General features: G+C 42.4%; 1 protein-coding gene across 1 annotated transcript in view; it reads right to left on the reverse strand.

The window, feature by feature from the left end:
• Positions 1-156: 156 nt before the first annotated feature.
• Positions 157-17,663, reverse strand: part of LOC119166988 (ubiquitin-like protein 7) — a 47,217-nt gene continuing 29,710 nt past the window's right edge. Inside the window, exons 8-9 of the mRNA XM_037418390.2 lie at positions 12,471-12,530; positions 157-10,253 (exon numbers count right to left, since the gene is read on the reverse strand). Of these exons, the coding sequence (XP_037274287.2) occupies positions 10,104-10,253; positions 12,471-12,530 (210 nt within the window). The 3' untranslated portion in view covers positions 157-10,103. The remainder of the gene's footprint in view (positions 10,254-12,470; positions 12,531-17,663) is intronic.

Below are 17,663 nucleotides of genomic sequence, written 5' to 3' on the forward strand. Positions count from 1 at the left end.
CGCACAGGTGGCCACGCGCACAGGTGACCCAAGCGCCCCACGTCATAGAAACGCATGGCAGAAGGGGGGGGGGGTACTAGTAAGTATTCTCACGCGACAATCTTGAAGCTTGAAACACGTTACCGCTGGTGCGTACACACAAAAATGACAGCCATGTTCCTTTCTTCACGTTTATTCCATCTTATAGTACACTTTCACACAACTTTCCATCGTCTAGTGCACTTTCACACAACTACAATAACATGGATCCAAAAATATGGTGCCGTGCATTCCCTTCAAAGGTCGTTCTGAGACAATCTTCCAACACTCAGCGCACTTGCAAGTCCAGAAAGAAGAAAAAACTAAAAAAACTAAACGAATCATTTCGATGTGCGTGCTGCCACACCATGGATAGTAATGAGCTCCTAAACTCCTGTTTTGGATATCAAATGCAATGCTGTTGAAGCTATGCAAGAAGTTGACAGAGCAAAAAGTATAAAACAGCTCTTGTGGTTGGTTGTCGTGCTTCTAAAAGCTACTGCAGCTAAAACACAAGCCGACGCATGAGGCGTGGCAACCGTGTACAATCAATATCCTGGAAACAGCCAAATGCTGTAAGTGATCTAGAATAAGACATTGATAGCCGTATAACAACACTACTTCATTCCTTATGCACAAAACATCTCTTCACCATGTTCAGCGTTGGAAAAGAAATAGAAGTCACATTCAGGGTGGTAAAAACATTGAACTCTTTGCTGGTACCAATGAACTTGTTGCAAGAAGTTTCACTAGCATCCACAGAGCTGCATACGATGATGAAACGCAGTTAGCATGACACAGCGTGACAATACCCCAACCAAGTTGCCATAAACGTGGGGCACGATTGGAGGCTTTGTGTGAACTTTGTGCTAAACGTTGCATAAAGCACAATTGGAGCCTGCAGGTGTACTAGATCGCTAAGTTTTACCACACTTTCATAATAGTCACAAACTAATTACAGCAACACCTAGCAAAACTATGGCTCTTTTGGTGCATTGACCGTTAAAACGCTTTTCTAGATTCCGGGTTCAACTTTAGGAGACGCGGCGACCTTTTCACCTCAAAGGCAAATGCATACACTCATCAACCAATGAGCATGCATGTCAAGAGCTGACAGATCAGTGACCATGCCATGGGAGAACATCCGTGAGTACATTAGCGCGACTATGTCGTAGGTCGCAAAGGGAGTCGGCTACCACGGCTCGGTCTTTATGCGGGGCTAGAGTTCCTGTTTGTGGCTCTTTTGTGAACCATATCCCCTTAATAGCCATCTACAGCAACTTTCTTAAAATGGGCCTAAAACAAATGACTGATTGAAGGCCTTCTACATGTGATCTTTCAGCTTCTTCTGTCGTTTGTCGAGAGAAGAGAAAGCCATTTTTAGCTCAATTTCATAATTTGTTAATTCCGAACTGCGTGCTGCGCTATAATATTCGACTCGTGTTCTCAGGAGCCTCTACTACCGATTGGCAACGTTTTCTAACCGTGCTTGAAGAGTGTTGCAGGGCCCCTTTAATAATTTCTCTGGTGCATGGCTATTGTATAAGGCTCCTTCTAGAGCCCTATACAGTAGCCATATGTTCTTGACATAGTGTTACTGTGTATCTCCTTTAAAAACATATGGCTCCTTTAGGAGGCCTATACTCCTGAATGATCCACATAGGGTAATACTATGCAAGGCCTTCCTTGCATTGAGACTTATCTCCAGTACAGCAGGTAGGAGCTACAAAAATGTGTCTTCTTACAGATGCCATGTAGCAGCTATCACAACAGGTAAGCTAATACGTACGAGTGCTTTGGCAAACGAAAATGCAGTACCTTTTCCTCAAAAAAAAAAAAAACTTATACACTCGATAACTGACCATCGCCAAAGCTTAGAGCGTATAGAGGCTAACACCAAACGCCACCTTAGGTTAAACTCTGAGGTCCAATAACCCATGCTTATGTATAAGAAATGTGTTCATACCCTTACAGCACAGCACTCAACATAGGTACATGTGAACCCCTTTATAAGAGACATGCACCAGGACAATTCTTGTCTTTAATATCAGGTGTTGTCTCTTATAAGCTTATTATCACTTGTGCATATTCTTATCAACCCCAATTTTAAGGTAGGCACAGTGGTGTGTCTTATACCCATGTCTCCTACATTGGTGTTTCTTATAAAGAGGTTCGACTGTACTTCCCATTACACATTGATGAACGGCGGAATTGAAACAACACTAATGTCTTTTCAGGCACTAAACATCATAGGAAATGCATCGGTGTCCACAAACAACACGTACATTAGAACCACACAGCTATCGACCAAGTTCAGGCGTCACGAACCAATACCACGCACATTTCAGCAGAGACAATCGTGGACGTTATATCATTGAGTCACTCCACCTCATAGATTGCTCCACTCAGTGAAGAACGGTTTTTCCAAGCACATTGCACTACCATCTCTAAACATCACACGTTACTGGTTGTCAATAAAAGCTTTATTCTCATGAATCGAGTCATAAAGAATTACTTTCCACTGCCACATATCTGCAAGAAATATTTCTCCAAAATCTGTTTCTATTAACAAAGTCAAATTTAAGTGAAGTTGCCATACGACAAGACGCACTAGTTGAAAATTTGTACACACTTTTATAACTTTAACATTACAACATGAGAACATATGCATAAAAATAGCCCTTCAAAACATTCGACGTTTATTAGCGGCACAACTTTCAATTGTACGAACAATGAAACCAAGTCGACGGACCATGTTCGAAACACGGTAGGTAGACCTGTCAACAGACCATGCATGAAAATAACTGCAATGTGTTGCGCACGAGTAAGGTCGCCACATTGGACATTTGTACACAAACTTGCCACACTAGGCATTTGTACACAAACACACCAAAAATTCATATCCTTTTTTGTCGGGCACAACACTCGCGATGAGGTACCATTGAGCATGCAAACAATTCTGTACAAGTTGCAATAGGTCATGCTTTCAAAAATACGACAGTCAATTTTGCAGGTTAACTACATCGGCACAGAATGTCACGTAGCTATAGATGTTCTCAAGGTTCTGGCACTCACATGCAAGAATCACATGATCGCAGAGCACGAACACTCAACAGCACATATTAAACATACAGAAATACTTTTTTTTTCATTGTTTACCCTAGCTACAACATCTATGTTACTTAAGGAATTTAGATTGCAGAACACTTATTCCACATGAAAATTCTGCTTAATACCTTACATTTTAATGCCTTCGTGTGCAGTTCCACATATATGTGGTTAATGACATTGAATACATAAAGCAATGTCTTATAATGTATCCCCAATTTGTTGGGCTGTCAAATGTGAACAAAATAGTGCACTCACAGTAGTTACCTAAGTAACGTTTATTATCACTAAAAGCATGCACACAGCAGCAATCCTATAAGTAACAGCATTAAGAATGTTCGGATGCCAGTCTTCGAACAGTGTTGAACTTCCCTGCATAAAATGGGCATTATACCCGTGGCACATTTGTGTTTTTAACTGAAACGCTCTACACTGCCTAGCTGTCTGCAGACTTGCAAGGTGTACCTAGTTCTGCTCATACCACAACACTTGTCGACAGACTTACGGCACAAACCACTATCAAATTTTATAACACAAGAAAAAAACTTCCGTATTCTAAGTTCTCAGGGTTTTGTTACTGATAAGTGCCGTAACAGGCCTTGTCCAAAAACATCAATAACTATACAATCAGCTAGCTTGCACAAATTTGGATGGCCCCCAATTAAAGAACAATTTACACGAGAGGTGTCAATGTCCTTGGCTCAAACGATGCACCTGAGCTCCTGAAGTCACACTATTATTGTAATTACTTGTAGATAGAAAAGTGCAACAGTGTATTTCTCTTATCTCCTGGGAGTAGCTGCCAGCAAAAAAATTAATTTCACTGCGTGTGGCTCGACTGACTGATACAGTCAACGAAACATCGATTATGGGGAGAATGTACTTAGTATGAAATGCCTAGTGGCAATGGCTGAAGGTTAGCATTGAAGTGGAACACACCACAACTCGCTACACTGATGTAATTTTGTGATAAATCCTCATTATATTACATACTTCTGTGGCACAGATGAACAATCGTGATAAAAGTTTGCAGCTGTCAATACTAAAAATTTAATACTCAACTGCAAGTCCACTGCGTCACACTAAAGTCATCAATTGTTCTCATGCGGTGAGAGAGATATGAACATCAAAGTTCGTTTTCTTCTTACTACACTAAGTGACCTTGTCAACAGATAGCATGAGTGGAGCATCACTTGATTTACATGAGGAAACACAAGTAGGAAAGCAAAAAAAAACATGGAGCAAGCGCTTAGCTTCAGTTGGGGTAAGTTTTGCACGAACATCTGTGCAAGAAATATCTATATATCTCACCCTGCTATCAGAAGCATCATTGGCATTCACAAGTGAGAGAGCGATGTTACAACAGCGCACATTTCGCACAGGTCAAGCTAAGAGCCAGCCACTGATACGCCCGTCAGCTACGTGGCATTGAGTGCTTCTGAAGACATTTACAGACTATGACGAGCTGCCATCCTCAACAATAATTGCGCCTGTAGTTGGTAACATTGTTCGTGAGCAGTATAAGCATTCTGCCACAGCAGTAATGAAAAAGTGTAGAAAAAATACAGAAGAAAAAAAGAAGTGTCATGCGAGCACAGGATTCTAATCCTTGTGTCGATTCACTCAACCGATGTGCAGTGAACTTGTAACAATAGCTGCTTCCCTTGTCTACTGATGTGAAAACCTTCTTAATCCCATTTCTTCATGGAAGACAAAAAGTTGTGCGACCCGATAACATTTATGGCATCTCGCAGTTCGTCAGACGTAACATCTACCCGTGGTATATTTAAGCACGTTTCCCGTCATACAGTATATCCGTGCTTCAATGTTTGTCATGGTGATGAATTAGTGATATGCAGCCAATGGCAGGAACGATGCATTAAATGACAACTTTCAGTGGCAGTACTGCAAATTGAAAACAACGAGCCAGAGGTACACTACGGTAGCGTACAAACGAAAACTTCCCATAAAAACGATGTAGTACACTAGAAGAGATGCACTTTTCTGCCAAACTGCATGTTATCAAATCTTTTGCTGTTCTACAAAATCTACATGGTTTTAAAATTCTGACTCATGAATTGACTAAAATACTATTCACACTGACCTAATTACACAGGACATCTTATATTCCCACAAACACATTCTATATAGGCAAGAAACAATAGGTGTAACAGATTGGGCAATGGGCATGCCCTTCCTGTCCCAACGTGGGCACAGCCAACAGCCGACCTGCCCTCTTGAAGGGCTTGAGCTCAGAGTACAATTCATAAATAAAGTTAGTTGACTGATTGACTGATGGGTGTAATTACTCCACTACCTTTACACAGCTTCATAGAACCTTCTAGTCATTTTCTCGAAACCTTTAAAGGCTGTAATTAGAAAAGCTGTAATCTAAGAAACCAGCAAAGCATTATATGCTAATTAGGCACTGTATACCAACATGAAATTTTGAAAACAATATTCATCTGGGAATGGTACAGAACTGGCACCATCAAAAAAAAAAAAAAGGTCGATAGGAAAAAAGCATATTTTAAATGCTTTAACAAATTTTCTCCCGCTGTTTAGCCTAGCATCCATCAAGTGTTGGCAAGCGAATTTGCGGCCTGTACCACTATTGCGGTTTTATTAGTCACACTCTCACTTAGAAGAGTGGTTCCCGCGAGACAAAAACGAAGCACGCACCGACACCGATTGACAAGGTGCTGAAAATGGATCAGAAACACTGTTATTGCGACATTCAAACTGCACAGACGTTCAGGGCATAAAAGAGCGAAAGTTGAGGCTTGAAGAGGCGAACTGTCAAGGTACAAATACCGACAAAACCAACATTTAGACATACAGTTCTCTCGTCAAAAACTTGTTCCCCCGAGACATTCCTTATACAACTGGACTAATTGATTCTGCGCTCCGTTTTCCTAAAGCACTTAATATTTACCATCTAGCCCAAACTAAATGTCATGTTGATCTATAAATCACATAAATGGTTTACAATGTGTACTAATCCAGCCTACTTTCTTTCTTAAGAACAGATGCGTCTGATTTCTAACAATATGGACTGTCTGCTCATGCAGTTGTGTCTACTCTTCCAAATGCTTGACAGTTTCTAGATTAACATTTAGCGAAATTCCTAGCAGAGCATACAAAATTAACGAGCATAAATGCAGTTTTTTCAGGTACTTGGTGTGGTATACAAAAAGGTAGGTGGGTAACATAGGCAGTATTGTCCTTCTTAAGGCGCCAATTCATACAGAGAAAAAATTTTTTTTGTTTTTTGCTAGCAGTAAATAACCCCAGGGTGTTGCAATAAGTTGCAATCATTACTGTCTTAACGCCCATGACGCTTACTGGGCACGAATATCTTTTACACTCAACAAAATAGTTAAACTGACGTCCTACTGCTTTGGAGTTTGCACCCCTTCATATAGGAAGCACTGAATACAATGTTGAGCCGAAAGTCATTCTGAAGTGTCCCACCTGCCTTCAATGCATTTATTGTATACATGGACATTACTTACCAGATTACGTGCTTAAAAAAACAGTGCTGGTTTACAACAAATAAAAAAGTGCCCGAAGCTGCTGAACCTGTACAGCAAATAAACGTTCCACTGTGCATAAATTTAGCCAAGCCATAGCCTTTTTACACAATGACTGGAAACCAGTCGATGCACGCGAACTGCTAAACAGTGTCCCACACTTCTTTCTCCCAATGTCTCCAACTCTCAAAGACTGCGGCTAAGGGAACAGGTCCTCAGTTACTGCCTTCAACGTATACAATCTCGAGTACTGTAATGTTTTAGAATAAAGGTAAGATCAACGCATTGTTCAAGTATATTAGCAGATGATTCAATATATGAAGCCTTTATTACCTATACTTCTTTAGGGACATGTTACACACGTTTCTACGACTTAGTCTCGCCCCAAGTGGCACGATAAACTGAACCGGTTCAAAAATCAAGTCGACGGACTAATTTCGGGACAAAAACTGAATTGCAGCTCTCTTCGCGAAAGCAACAGACCTCATAAAGTTATGTACATATATGAAAGGAAATGCAAGCGAAGAGAAAAATTTGATGGAGGCCTGATCATCAATGACTGTAGTGAAGACATTCCATCTTAAACATTTAAAACTAAAATGCAATAAGCTGTGCAAAACATTACACCTTTACTTCGTCAAGAAAGGCATCGTCTATCGACCTGCAATATTTAGTATGTGCATGCAACAGGCACAAGTCGTCTCAGCTCGTCTGCATGTATTGAGAGGTGTTTGTTGCCACAGCAACGAAACCAGCATGAGAGCTACCGCTTTAAATCGGTCTCTTCAGACACACAATGCATCAGGAAAAACTGCTATCTAGCATGAAAAGAATAGAGTGACAACAAACTTCGTCGAGAAAAAAGAAGTGAAAGCAGTATGGAGAAAACGACTGAACAGTGCATAGAGCTTGAAATACTTTACAACAGGGCCTGTACGTCAAATGACTAACAAAGACAACTAAACAGGTGCTATGTAAAAAAAAGCGACTCTTTAGTCAGCTTAGTACGCTTGCTTTACCTTCACTACAACTATTACATATTGGGAGACAGAAGTCTTAGAGAAAAACATTGAGCAATGGTGAACTGAAAAAAGGGCGCGAGGACTAGTGTACAGACTCATGCAAGAACAAATAACACAACTGAATCTCGGTATGGTAAGACCAGCGTCACACACGCTCAAAACATTAAAATCAGCTATGAAGGCATTCCACATGCACACGTCACTTTCGCTTGCGAGGCGTTGATATGAAAGTCACGCCACTCCTGCAGTACTACTCGTGAGGTAGAGCAGCGCGGTTTCTTGCCAAGATTAACACGCTGTAAATATGGCCGTTGTCGGTCACACGGCGCTGCCTAATGAGAAATTCCTCTTTCTGCGGGCACTTTCGGCAGCATCTTCGAAAAATATGATGTTTGTGACAACAAAACCAGCTGCATTAGAGCTGAGGGAGTTTTTTCTCTGCGCTGCTGCCCTTCCAAACTAGCATGGGGCAACAGTACCTGACAAAGCATGGCCTCAGAGATTGCTGGTGCAGCACGGAGTCCCTACATTGCCCAGGAAAAGCCTTTTCAACACGGAAACCCGCGTGAAAATTTTCAATTTTCAACATGGATTTTTGTCATCATCACCTAATCCGTCATCCAGCAGATTCTAAACATCAATATTCCCCCCCTCCCCAGAAATATCACTTATATGCCTTTATTAGACTACGCATTAGACTTCATTATCGCTTGCGGAGAATACGTACAAGGTACGTCCTTTAATTTCTCAGCACAAACCATGTGGCCTTCTGCAAACTTCCTTCTATTTGAAAAAGAAAAGAAAAATTAATAAATACAGAGAGAAAGAAGTAAGAGCTGCAAGAAGAAAATCCTAAAGCGCATATTAAAAAAATACATCCACCTCCATGTTTTTTGTGCACGTGTACCATAATTGAACACATTTCCAGGACCTCAAAAAGTGGCAGCTTACATCAACGACTTTTAGCAGAAGGAAGCACACACTCAACACCGAAAACATAAGCAGCCACAGCAGCCTAGCCTCTTTATTATCCAACTTTGTTTTTTTATAGTATTTCTAATCATCCGCATCTTTTTTCGCCCGTCCATTCACAGGCACTTCCTTCACTTGATACCACGAACAAGACCGAGGTCGCTTACGGCTCGGACGCGTCGCTACAACAAATGACGTCGCAATGCTTGACAAAAACCCATCTCACCACATAGGCTCATTACGCAGGCTCCGAGCATGGCCAAACGCGAAGGCTAGGTGATGACAGAAAATAACGCTAAAACAACAAGCTTCATACTCTCGAGGATTACTTAATTCTCAAACATTACATCATTCAACAATGCCACGTTATCAAAGGCCTGCTGAATCATCAATTTGTCATCGTCAATCGCGCAGAAAAACGAAAAATTGCCTCGCGGCATGTTCAGTACTCGTTTCGAAGATCAGATTGCCAGGAAAGCTACATTGTCAAAAACTAAAAGGAGCAGAAATAAACAGGCAGTAATGCAGTTGAAGGGTTCCTTACAGCTAATAGAAATAAAAAATCTTGAATCCTATTTTTACTGCTGCTACTGCGTAGCTCATAAACAGAATATGGCATGCTAGTGCAACATGTAAGCTACATATGACGCCAATTATGCAGGGAATTGTTTACCAGAGACCGCTTCATTCTTTGAGTACGTGCAGGCCTGTCCCGTTTCAGGCATTCATAAACATAATTGCTTTATTTTTTTTTTGTTGCAGTAATTTATACCTGAAGTATACCCCGTGTATCATAACACATGTAATGTCATTTGTAGTAAAGGACATTCCTTTACTACAAATGCCATTAGCTGCCCGTGCAGCAGCAACAAAAATTACCTTTAACACCTAATCCCGTTCGTTGTGAACGACATTACATGTGCCATGTGACAAAAGTATAAGCTTATTTCAATTGTGTTCTTCCCCTTGACAGCCTTCTTTGTTTTTTTTAAAGCCCTAAGCTACCACCAGTGGTACCTTTCAGACTTCAGCCTGGCATTTCACGGGTCTTCATCCTAAATGCTTTTGCACTGAATGGACAAGCTTCACATCATGTCACTACACAAAGCTCTCGATGAGTGGGATACCCCACAGAAGGCAAGTTTCAACAGGGTTACCGATTGCGAAAGGGGCAGGAGAGAGTGTTAACAACATCGAAGCAGCGCGCGAGAAGGCAGTAAAGGCTTTGCAATTACTGCGCCCATCTCCCGAGATCCGCGCTTCGCTGTTGGACGATACCGTTTCACATGCACTTCTGAATGCTTTTTGAGCGGCGGGCTAAATGGCAAAATGTTTCGCCGTCGCGCTGCCGATCGTTTCTTTTACTAGACGACATTCACGAGTTGACGGGCACGATGACGAGGAGGGTTTATCGGCACACCTGCCCTTGCTGCCGATTGCGGGGATGAAGTTACGCTGCCGTGTTGGCCGGGTCGTTATCGCCAAAGTCGGAAAAGAGCAGCTCCAGGGCAGCCTGCACGTCGCCCCCCGTGGCGACCAGTGCCTGCAGACACGTCGCGTCGTTTGCGATCCCCATGTCCCGCAGCTGTTGGAGCTGGTTCTGTGGAAATTCGCGACACGTTAGTCATGCAAAATCCAGTATGACCATTTTCGATGGACTGCACTTGATACACTCAAACCTCATTATAATAAAGTTGAATCTTACACGAAAATAAGTTCTCTATATCCAAAAATTCATTATAAATGTTTATTCCTAACACTACATTATTGCAGGACTATTACCCATTTACTTCGTTATAACGAATATTTCATTATATCCGGTTCATTGTAACGCGCACCCGGTTTTCATGACGAAAAAAAAAAAAGTAGGACATTGATTGCAATGCGCAACCATTTTTCTCATTGGCCCGCAGGATCACATCAATTGAAAAAAAAACGACTCCTTTCGGGAGCGTCTTCCATATAAATATGAGGTACGGGGGAAGCTTGTGCCCATCTGACGTGTAACAGAGCATTGCCGTCCCTGTAGTTTTACCGTGGACCGATGTCAGCACGCGAACTTGCTTCGCCCCATTTCTTCTCGACGGTTGTGGTGCCAGGCATGATGAAGTAAAGAGGCGTCTGATCGGCATTCCCTATTTGCCCATGCAGGTAGCCGTTGTTGTGCCGCAAGTTTATTCGCATATGCCCGTTCGCTTTCGGAGGGAAAAGCCTTTCCTCTTCATAAAGTTAGTTAGCCAGCATCTGCCGGCTTTAAACTGGCTCCGCATTAGCCCTTTTTCTAAGGCTGACTGCATAGCCTGCACTTGGAGCAGTTCTGTCGTCTCGGGCCGCTGTGCCGCTTGCTGCTCAAGCACATACTCGCCGAGCAGCTCTTCAATTTGCGGAAACCGACCCTGCTGTGGTCCACTGAAGCCTTTGCGTGAAGCTTTGCTGTCGACAATCTTTCGCTTTTGTTTCGCCAGTACCGCACGCACGTTTCGGGAACTCCGAACGATCGCGATGCGGCCCGATTTCCGTCTGTTTCTGCACACGCGATGACTTTTCTTTTAAAAGCGGCATCATAGTGCACTCGAGTTTTTGAAGTCGGCCCTTCCATGCCGTCGATGCTAATGCACTACAAGATGATGAACTCCTCAGCACATGTACGAAGTGCCGCACATGAGAAACACATAGGCAGAAATGGCCGACGCGCCATGCCGACGCACGTAGGGCGCGGCCATTTTGGAATGCCGATGGTAATAGAATGACCATATTCCTTTTTTTTTTTCGTACTGGATTCTAACGCGCATTCGATTTATGAACTCGCTTAACCAGAAAAAAGGTGCGCGTTAGATTCGAGTAATTACGGTACTTGACACTAGATCTTGTGTGTCCATAATCGGTGCCATCTCTACAGTTAACTCAAAACAGTACTAACGCCTGCTACAACAAAAGCTGAACATGTCATCAATGGTGGAACTGTTGCAGTCACTGGAATGCGTACAGCTCTAATAAACATTGCCAGCTACTACATTCTCGTCCTATTTACAGTGCCCAAAAGTTTCCCTCAAAACCTCATCTTAAGCATGGACTTCAGAAAGTCAAAAATAACTACAATAAGAGTAAATTTATGAAACTAGTAATCACTCTTGCAATCTGACCTGAATGCTACACTAGCAGCTCTCATTTAAAAAGCACAATCATCTATAAGTTTAATTGCGATTCGGATGACTACGCATGCAATATAGTGAGGGCTCCCTACTGTTCAGAGTCAAAATGCGTGTGTCGTTCAATCTGACAAGGCATCGAAGGCATGGGCAAAGATGACGGTAATGCTTTACTACCAGCTGGCAAGAGCAAGCAATGACCGCTAGTCCTATCAGGGGCATTGCGCAGGTCCTCGCCACCTTGCCGGTGTCAGCATGCAAACTACATAGAGTATAAACAACATAGAGTATAAAAGAGTTCTGTCAAGCGGAACTGTGCTGAAAGTCGACTGCCTCCAACTTTTAAATAAAAATATACCCGCTTTCCGCGGTCATTAAAGGTTAATTATTAAGCTTCAGTTGATTTCGTGGCTGAAGGCGATATTCGTTGTATCCCTTCATGTCCCCCTGGATACGTATCTAGTCTCAAGAAGTGGTTCTCACAAACCAACCAGTGCTGAGTTTGAAGAAAACCATAAAGCTTAAATTTGAACACCTAGAATGTCAAACAGCTATAACATTTCCTTAAAAAACCCCATGCAAAAGCGTAGCGCAGCACTACGCCAGACACACATTGAAACCATTCACCGACTGTCAGAACTCTGTGTGCGGGAAAGAGATTTACGAACCTGATATGTAACGGCAGGATCTGTCACTTCGGCTGGAGCGGCTCCTGCGGGCGATGACGCCTGCGCATACAAGATACGGCACCACAGATGTCGTATTACAGTTTCTTGAAATCGGTCAGGCCGATATTTCTGCTTTCTCTAATGAACTCTCATTTTCATAAATGAAACGCAGAATGTGGAGTAATTTTTATAGCAGGGCAGTGCCACTTTTGGAGCAGGAAATTCCATACTTGTATCATGTTACAAGAAAGAAAGCGTCATTATTTTTAGTGACAAATCCAAAATTAGAAGCAGAATGAAAAAAAGAAGGTTTCTTTAATAACAGTAAACACAGAGGTGTACAAAAACCATTCAACATCAGCTAACTCTTTTGCGCAGTGCACGTGAGTCTGATACTTCATTAAGAACAGCATGCTGAACTAACCCATGGTGTAAGCAATAACAGTGTCCCCACAACCACTGCATCGCCTGTAAGATAATTTCAGCATCTTTTACATTTTTTACGATTACTTTTTTCTCTAATTCTCATGTGCTACTGTAAAGCAGCATTGGAAACAGCAGAAAAAGAGTTTTTGATCATCAGCATAAAGCTACAGCTATTCTTTGCATGTGATAGGATTTGATAATTATGTCAGAACTGTAGCTGGCCAACATGGCCTCTTTTTCTTGATAAACTAGCGCAAATGAGAATATTTTGAGGCTGCAGATTGGGAATTCTAACACAGCTTGGCGGTGTAATTTTGACATATTTCACAGTTGTGGCACAGCATGATGCAAAAATAAAGAATTGCATTGAATCAGTGCAATTGACGCAGCTGTTGCCCCTTGTATCGTCCAAATAAATATCGCGGAAGGTGATTTGAAAGCTCATGTAAAAGTAGATAGGTATCTATAATCACACAACCAGACCAATGAATAGTAAATATGCATACCTAGACAAATAGATGTGTTCCATATCCTTCCATTCGACCCACTCACTCAAGTCAAGCAGTCAAATAAAAAAAAACATGGTTGACCTCTCCATGATAAAAATAGGTAAAACACGAAAGTAAAATGTGTTCTTAGAGAAGTAGTTCAAATGTTTACTGTTCAATGACATAACAGAGCTTGCACAATGTCTATTGGTGTTTGACAGCTACAGCACTGCTTAACCTGGATGAATCCATGTTGCCCCTTAGTCATACATCTCCATTCCGACGACTAACGTCCATCACTACTGATTAAAACAAATCCTCGAGGTCATAGATGCTTGTGATAGCTCTAGTAATTAAGGGCAAGAGCTGAACCAGATAAAACTGTGTAACAGCCAGAAAAGCGTGACTGGTTGGACGCCAAACTTGGTCCAAGGTCGCCTACTCACAGCATGTTGAAGTAAACACTACTGTGCGACGAGAGCAGAACGCAACGCATGTCGCGCCTTCCCTTTGGCCAGCCTCGATTGTTCGTGGGGATATCGAACGTGGGGAACGCAGGGTTAAAGCCAGACGAAGCCCGCGGGCGTCTCATAACTGTTTGTAATGGATGGATGCTATGAGCGACTCCGACACCTGTAGTAAGGTCGCCACCTACGGTTTTGTAAAGGCATTGACAATATTGCACTTCTCCTACGAAACGTGCCGAATGGGACGAACGCTTAGCAATGATGCGTTGAAGGAACTAATGGTGAATACCCCGGTCATGATGCATTACTGCGCTTTACCACGAACGCTGTCAGAGGACAGTGGTAGACATAAAAGGTGCATCTTTAAAAGCATATATATATATATATCTCAGCCCCTGATGAAGGGAGGACCCCTCCCGAAACTGTTGGGAAATAAATATATTTATCCTTGTTGACAACGCTCCCATTGTGCCATATCTCATACCTTCACGAAGACTAACTGGCCCATTGAATTATTACTCCCACTATATATATATATATATACGAACGTGGTGCAGAGGATAGCGCACCCTGCATTTGATGTCCCGAACCCAGCGGTAATGGGTTCAAATCCCATTGACAAAACTCTTTTTTCTTTGTCTTCTGAATATGCTCATTTTTTTTTACCTTACTTCTGTGACAGAAATACGTCACTGCAATTTCAGTGGGCCCCAACATAAAACACTTTCGTGTTAAAAAAAATTCATAAGTAATTCCACACGAATACTATATCTTGAGTTTTAAGTGCCGAAACCACCATCTCATTGTGAGGCACACCTTGGTGCAAGGCTCTTGAAAATTTCAGTAAGCATGCGTTTTTTAATGTGCAGTGACACAGCACAATACATGAGACTAGCGTTTTACCTCCATCGAAATGCCACCACCGCAGGCGAGGTCGAACACGTGACCGTCAAGTCAGGAGGTGAGCCCCTTAACCGGCGTCCCACCATGGGAGATGCAACTTTTCATACAGTAGACTCCTATTAAACGAAACTCTCTTGAATGAAATTGCTGCTTAAATGGAACAACTGCTGCTAATATGTTTGCTTTGGTACTTGAACAGTATACCCCTATTTATCTCTCGGTAAACGAAACTCCTCTTAAAGGAAACACATTTTCCTGGTCCCTTCAGATTTCGTTTAAAGGGAGTCTACTAAGAGAAATGCTTTACCTTTGCATCCCATGGTAGTCAGCACTAGTCAACATTAGGCAGCTTTGAATCCTGGATAACCAATTGAGTTTTGACACACGTCATGCTTGCACTGTGTTTAGTATTCTTGGCGGTATTTTATGCCCCGCCTCCTCTGTGTGTGCAATAACTAAAGTTACCGATTATCTTAAAGCGCTCAGCGATGGAAGCAACGTTTTGCTTTTTGAAGCAGATTCTGGAGCAGAAAAAAAATGGTGCTTTGGAGCAGCCTTGAGTGTCTTCGGAGCACGAAAATTTCTAGTTTAGACCTGCTACGGTGTTTTCGGAGCAGATGCATGTTCCCAACAACTCCTGACATTTCATAAATGTTTATATTTATTATTAAACATGCAGCATGCCATAGAACGCAGCTAGTATACAAGCAGTAGTCGGCAAAAGTTGCAATGTGGGCTTGTTGGTGATGCATTTGAAAGAATTTTTCGTAGCGCGAGGTGAAATATGGAAACAGGAAGGGATAGACTGAGGACAGAGTGCCACATCATTGGCGAAGATCATGGGGGCGTCATGGGGGTCCGGACTTCTCTTCTGTACAGCCTGGAGAGGACGACCCTCGCAAGTTTCCTCCTTGGGATTTAGCTATAGCTCGTCATATGATTGAGTTACGAGTCAAGAAGAGTGCAATCAACTTTTCAAAGACTATTTATTAACACAGGTACTGCATACTTGTGTTAAATGCTGCTCAGCTGTGTGAATTATGGAACTCGTAAGAAGGTTAAAAAAGATAATGAACAGAACAATGCCATTACTCAAGCTTGGACCCCATTCTTTTTTTAATTATTTCAAAGCATTATTTGATTCTGATATAAATAAAGATACAACCTATAATTGAAATCTAAATAGCCCCCATGACCTGATTTGTGTCACCCCTTGTGATTTTTCTCTTTTCACGCCACTGAGTAGCATGCTAGGATGATGGTGTGACCAGTTTGCTATTGTTTTCGTTTAGGCTCATTCAATGGTCACATGGTTCAAGTTCATTCTTTTTAGTTTACGAACACCACTTCGGAGCAGTTACTAGCAAATATTGCACATTGGAGCAGCGTAGAGCAGCATTTTTCTTTTGGAGCAGTTTGGAGCAATCGGAGCAGCACTTCCACCACTGATCTCTGGTATTCAGCAAGCACCGTATGTACTCACGTAATGATCGCACTCGCATAATGATCGCACCCCTAAATTTTGTTGTCTAAATACCAATCTTTTTTTCCCGCGAAATGATCGCACCCTGAACTTGTCGCTTCGACATGTCTTGTGCCAAGTCTAGCTGAACGCGCCTATCATTGTTTCTGTGATCTGAAAGCGGGCATCACTATGCTAGTGCCGTAAATTTACTGATTTAAATGAAAGCATTCCTTATTTAGATAGAAGAAACTGTTTTCACGGGCGCAACGTACTCAAAAGCTCCATAACTGACGCAAAGAAGAAAAAAAAATGCGGTGGCTTCGCTCCACGGAGTGCTTTGCTCCGTCAGCCGCCATGTCTGTTTTGACATCCCGCACTGTTACAGCGGTGGCCGCCTGTTGTTTGACCTGTGTTCATCCCGCAGCACTGTTTTTTCTTTTTTCCCGAGACCACGTTTTTTTTTGTGTGTGCTTTGTGATCGTCTGTTGAGGCACCGTTTCACCATGGGGTGGTATGCGAGCTTTACAGCCGCGTTCGAGCTGAAGGCGCTTGACTACGCACTAGAGCACGGCAACTGCGCTGCCGGCAGACATTTCGGCGTCGACAAAATCCGGATTCGATATTGGAAAAAACAGCGCGACATGCTCATGGCTACTAACAGCACGCGATGGGCTTTCCGCGGACCCAAATCTGGCAAGTTCCCTGACATTGAAAAGGCAGTCCTCGAATACGTGAAGGACATGCGCAAGGACGGTTATGCAGTATCATTAGACATCATACGGATGCAGGCGTGCACAGTTTCCCGGAGGCTGGGAATAGCCACAAAGGACTTCCGCGCCAGTTCCGGCTGGACGACACGCTTCATGCGGCGGAATGAACTGTCGCTGGCATTTCCAACGCGCTCGACGAAACGGAAAATGACCCTCTGTGGGACAGTGAAGATGCTGCCAGTTCTGACAGGGAATCGTGCAGCGACGACACTGACGCCATTGATGCTTCGGAGTCTGAATGAACGTTATGGGTTCAGAGAGGTAAAAAATAAAAGGGCAGTGTGCCATGCATGTAGTTCCTGCGTAATGCATGCATTTTATTACAAAGGTAAGGCTTAATTTACTTTTACTTTTGGTTATGTTCATGATAGCTACCGTAAGAATTCTGAACAGTGACTAGTTAGCGTTTCCGGTGCTCAGAATATTTTTTTCACGGAAAATTTACACCGCGTAATGTCTGTATACCGAAGTTGAAGTCAATTTTTTGAAAAAAAAAAAAGTGCGATCATTATGCGAGTATATACGGTAGTGAAGAAGGCTTCACAAAAACTCTTAATTTTTTTTTGCAATCTAACACTCACAATCGTAAGCTTAAAAATAGGCTTGTGTGAAGCGAAGTTGAAGCGAATGTTATAACGAATAATATAAGTGAATTTGAAAATTATCACAGTTTG

Source organism: Rhipicephalus microplus, chromosome 6, assembly GCF_043290135.1.
Source record: "Rhipicephalus microplus isolate Deutch F79 chromosome 6, USDA_Rmic, whole genome shotgun sequence".
Classification (NCBI taxonomy): Eukaryota; Metazoa; Arthropoda; class Arachnida; order Ixodida; family Ixodidae; genus Rhipicephalus; species Rhipicephalus microplus.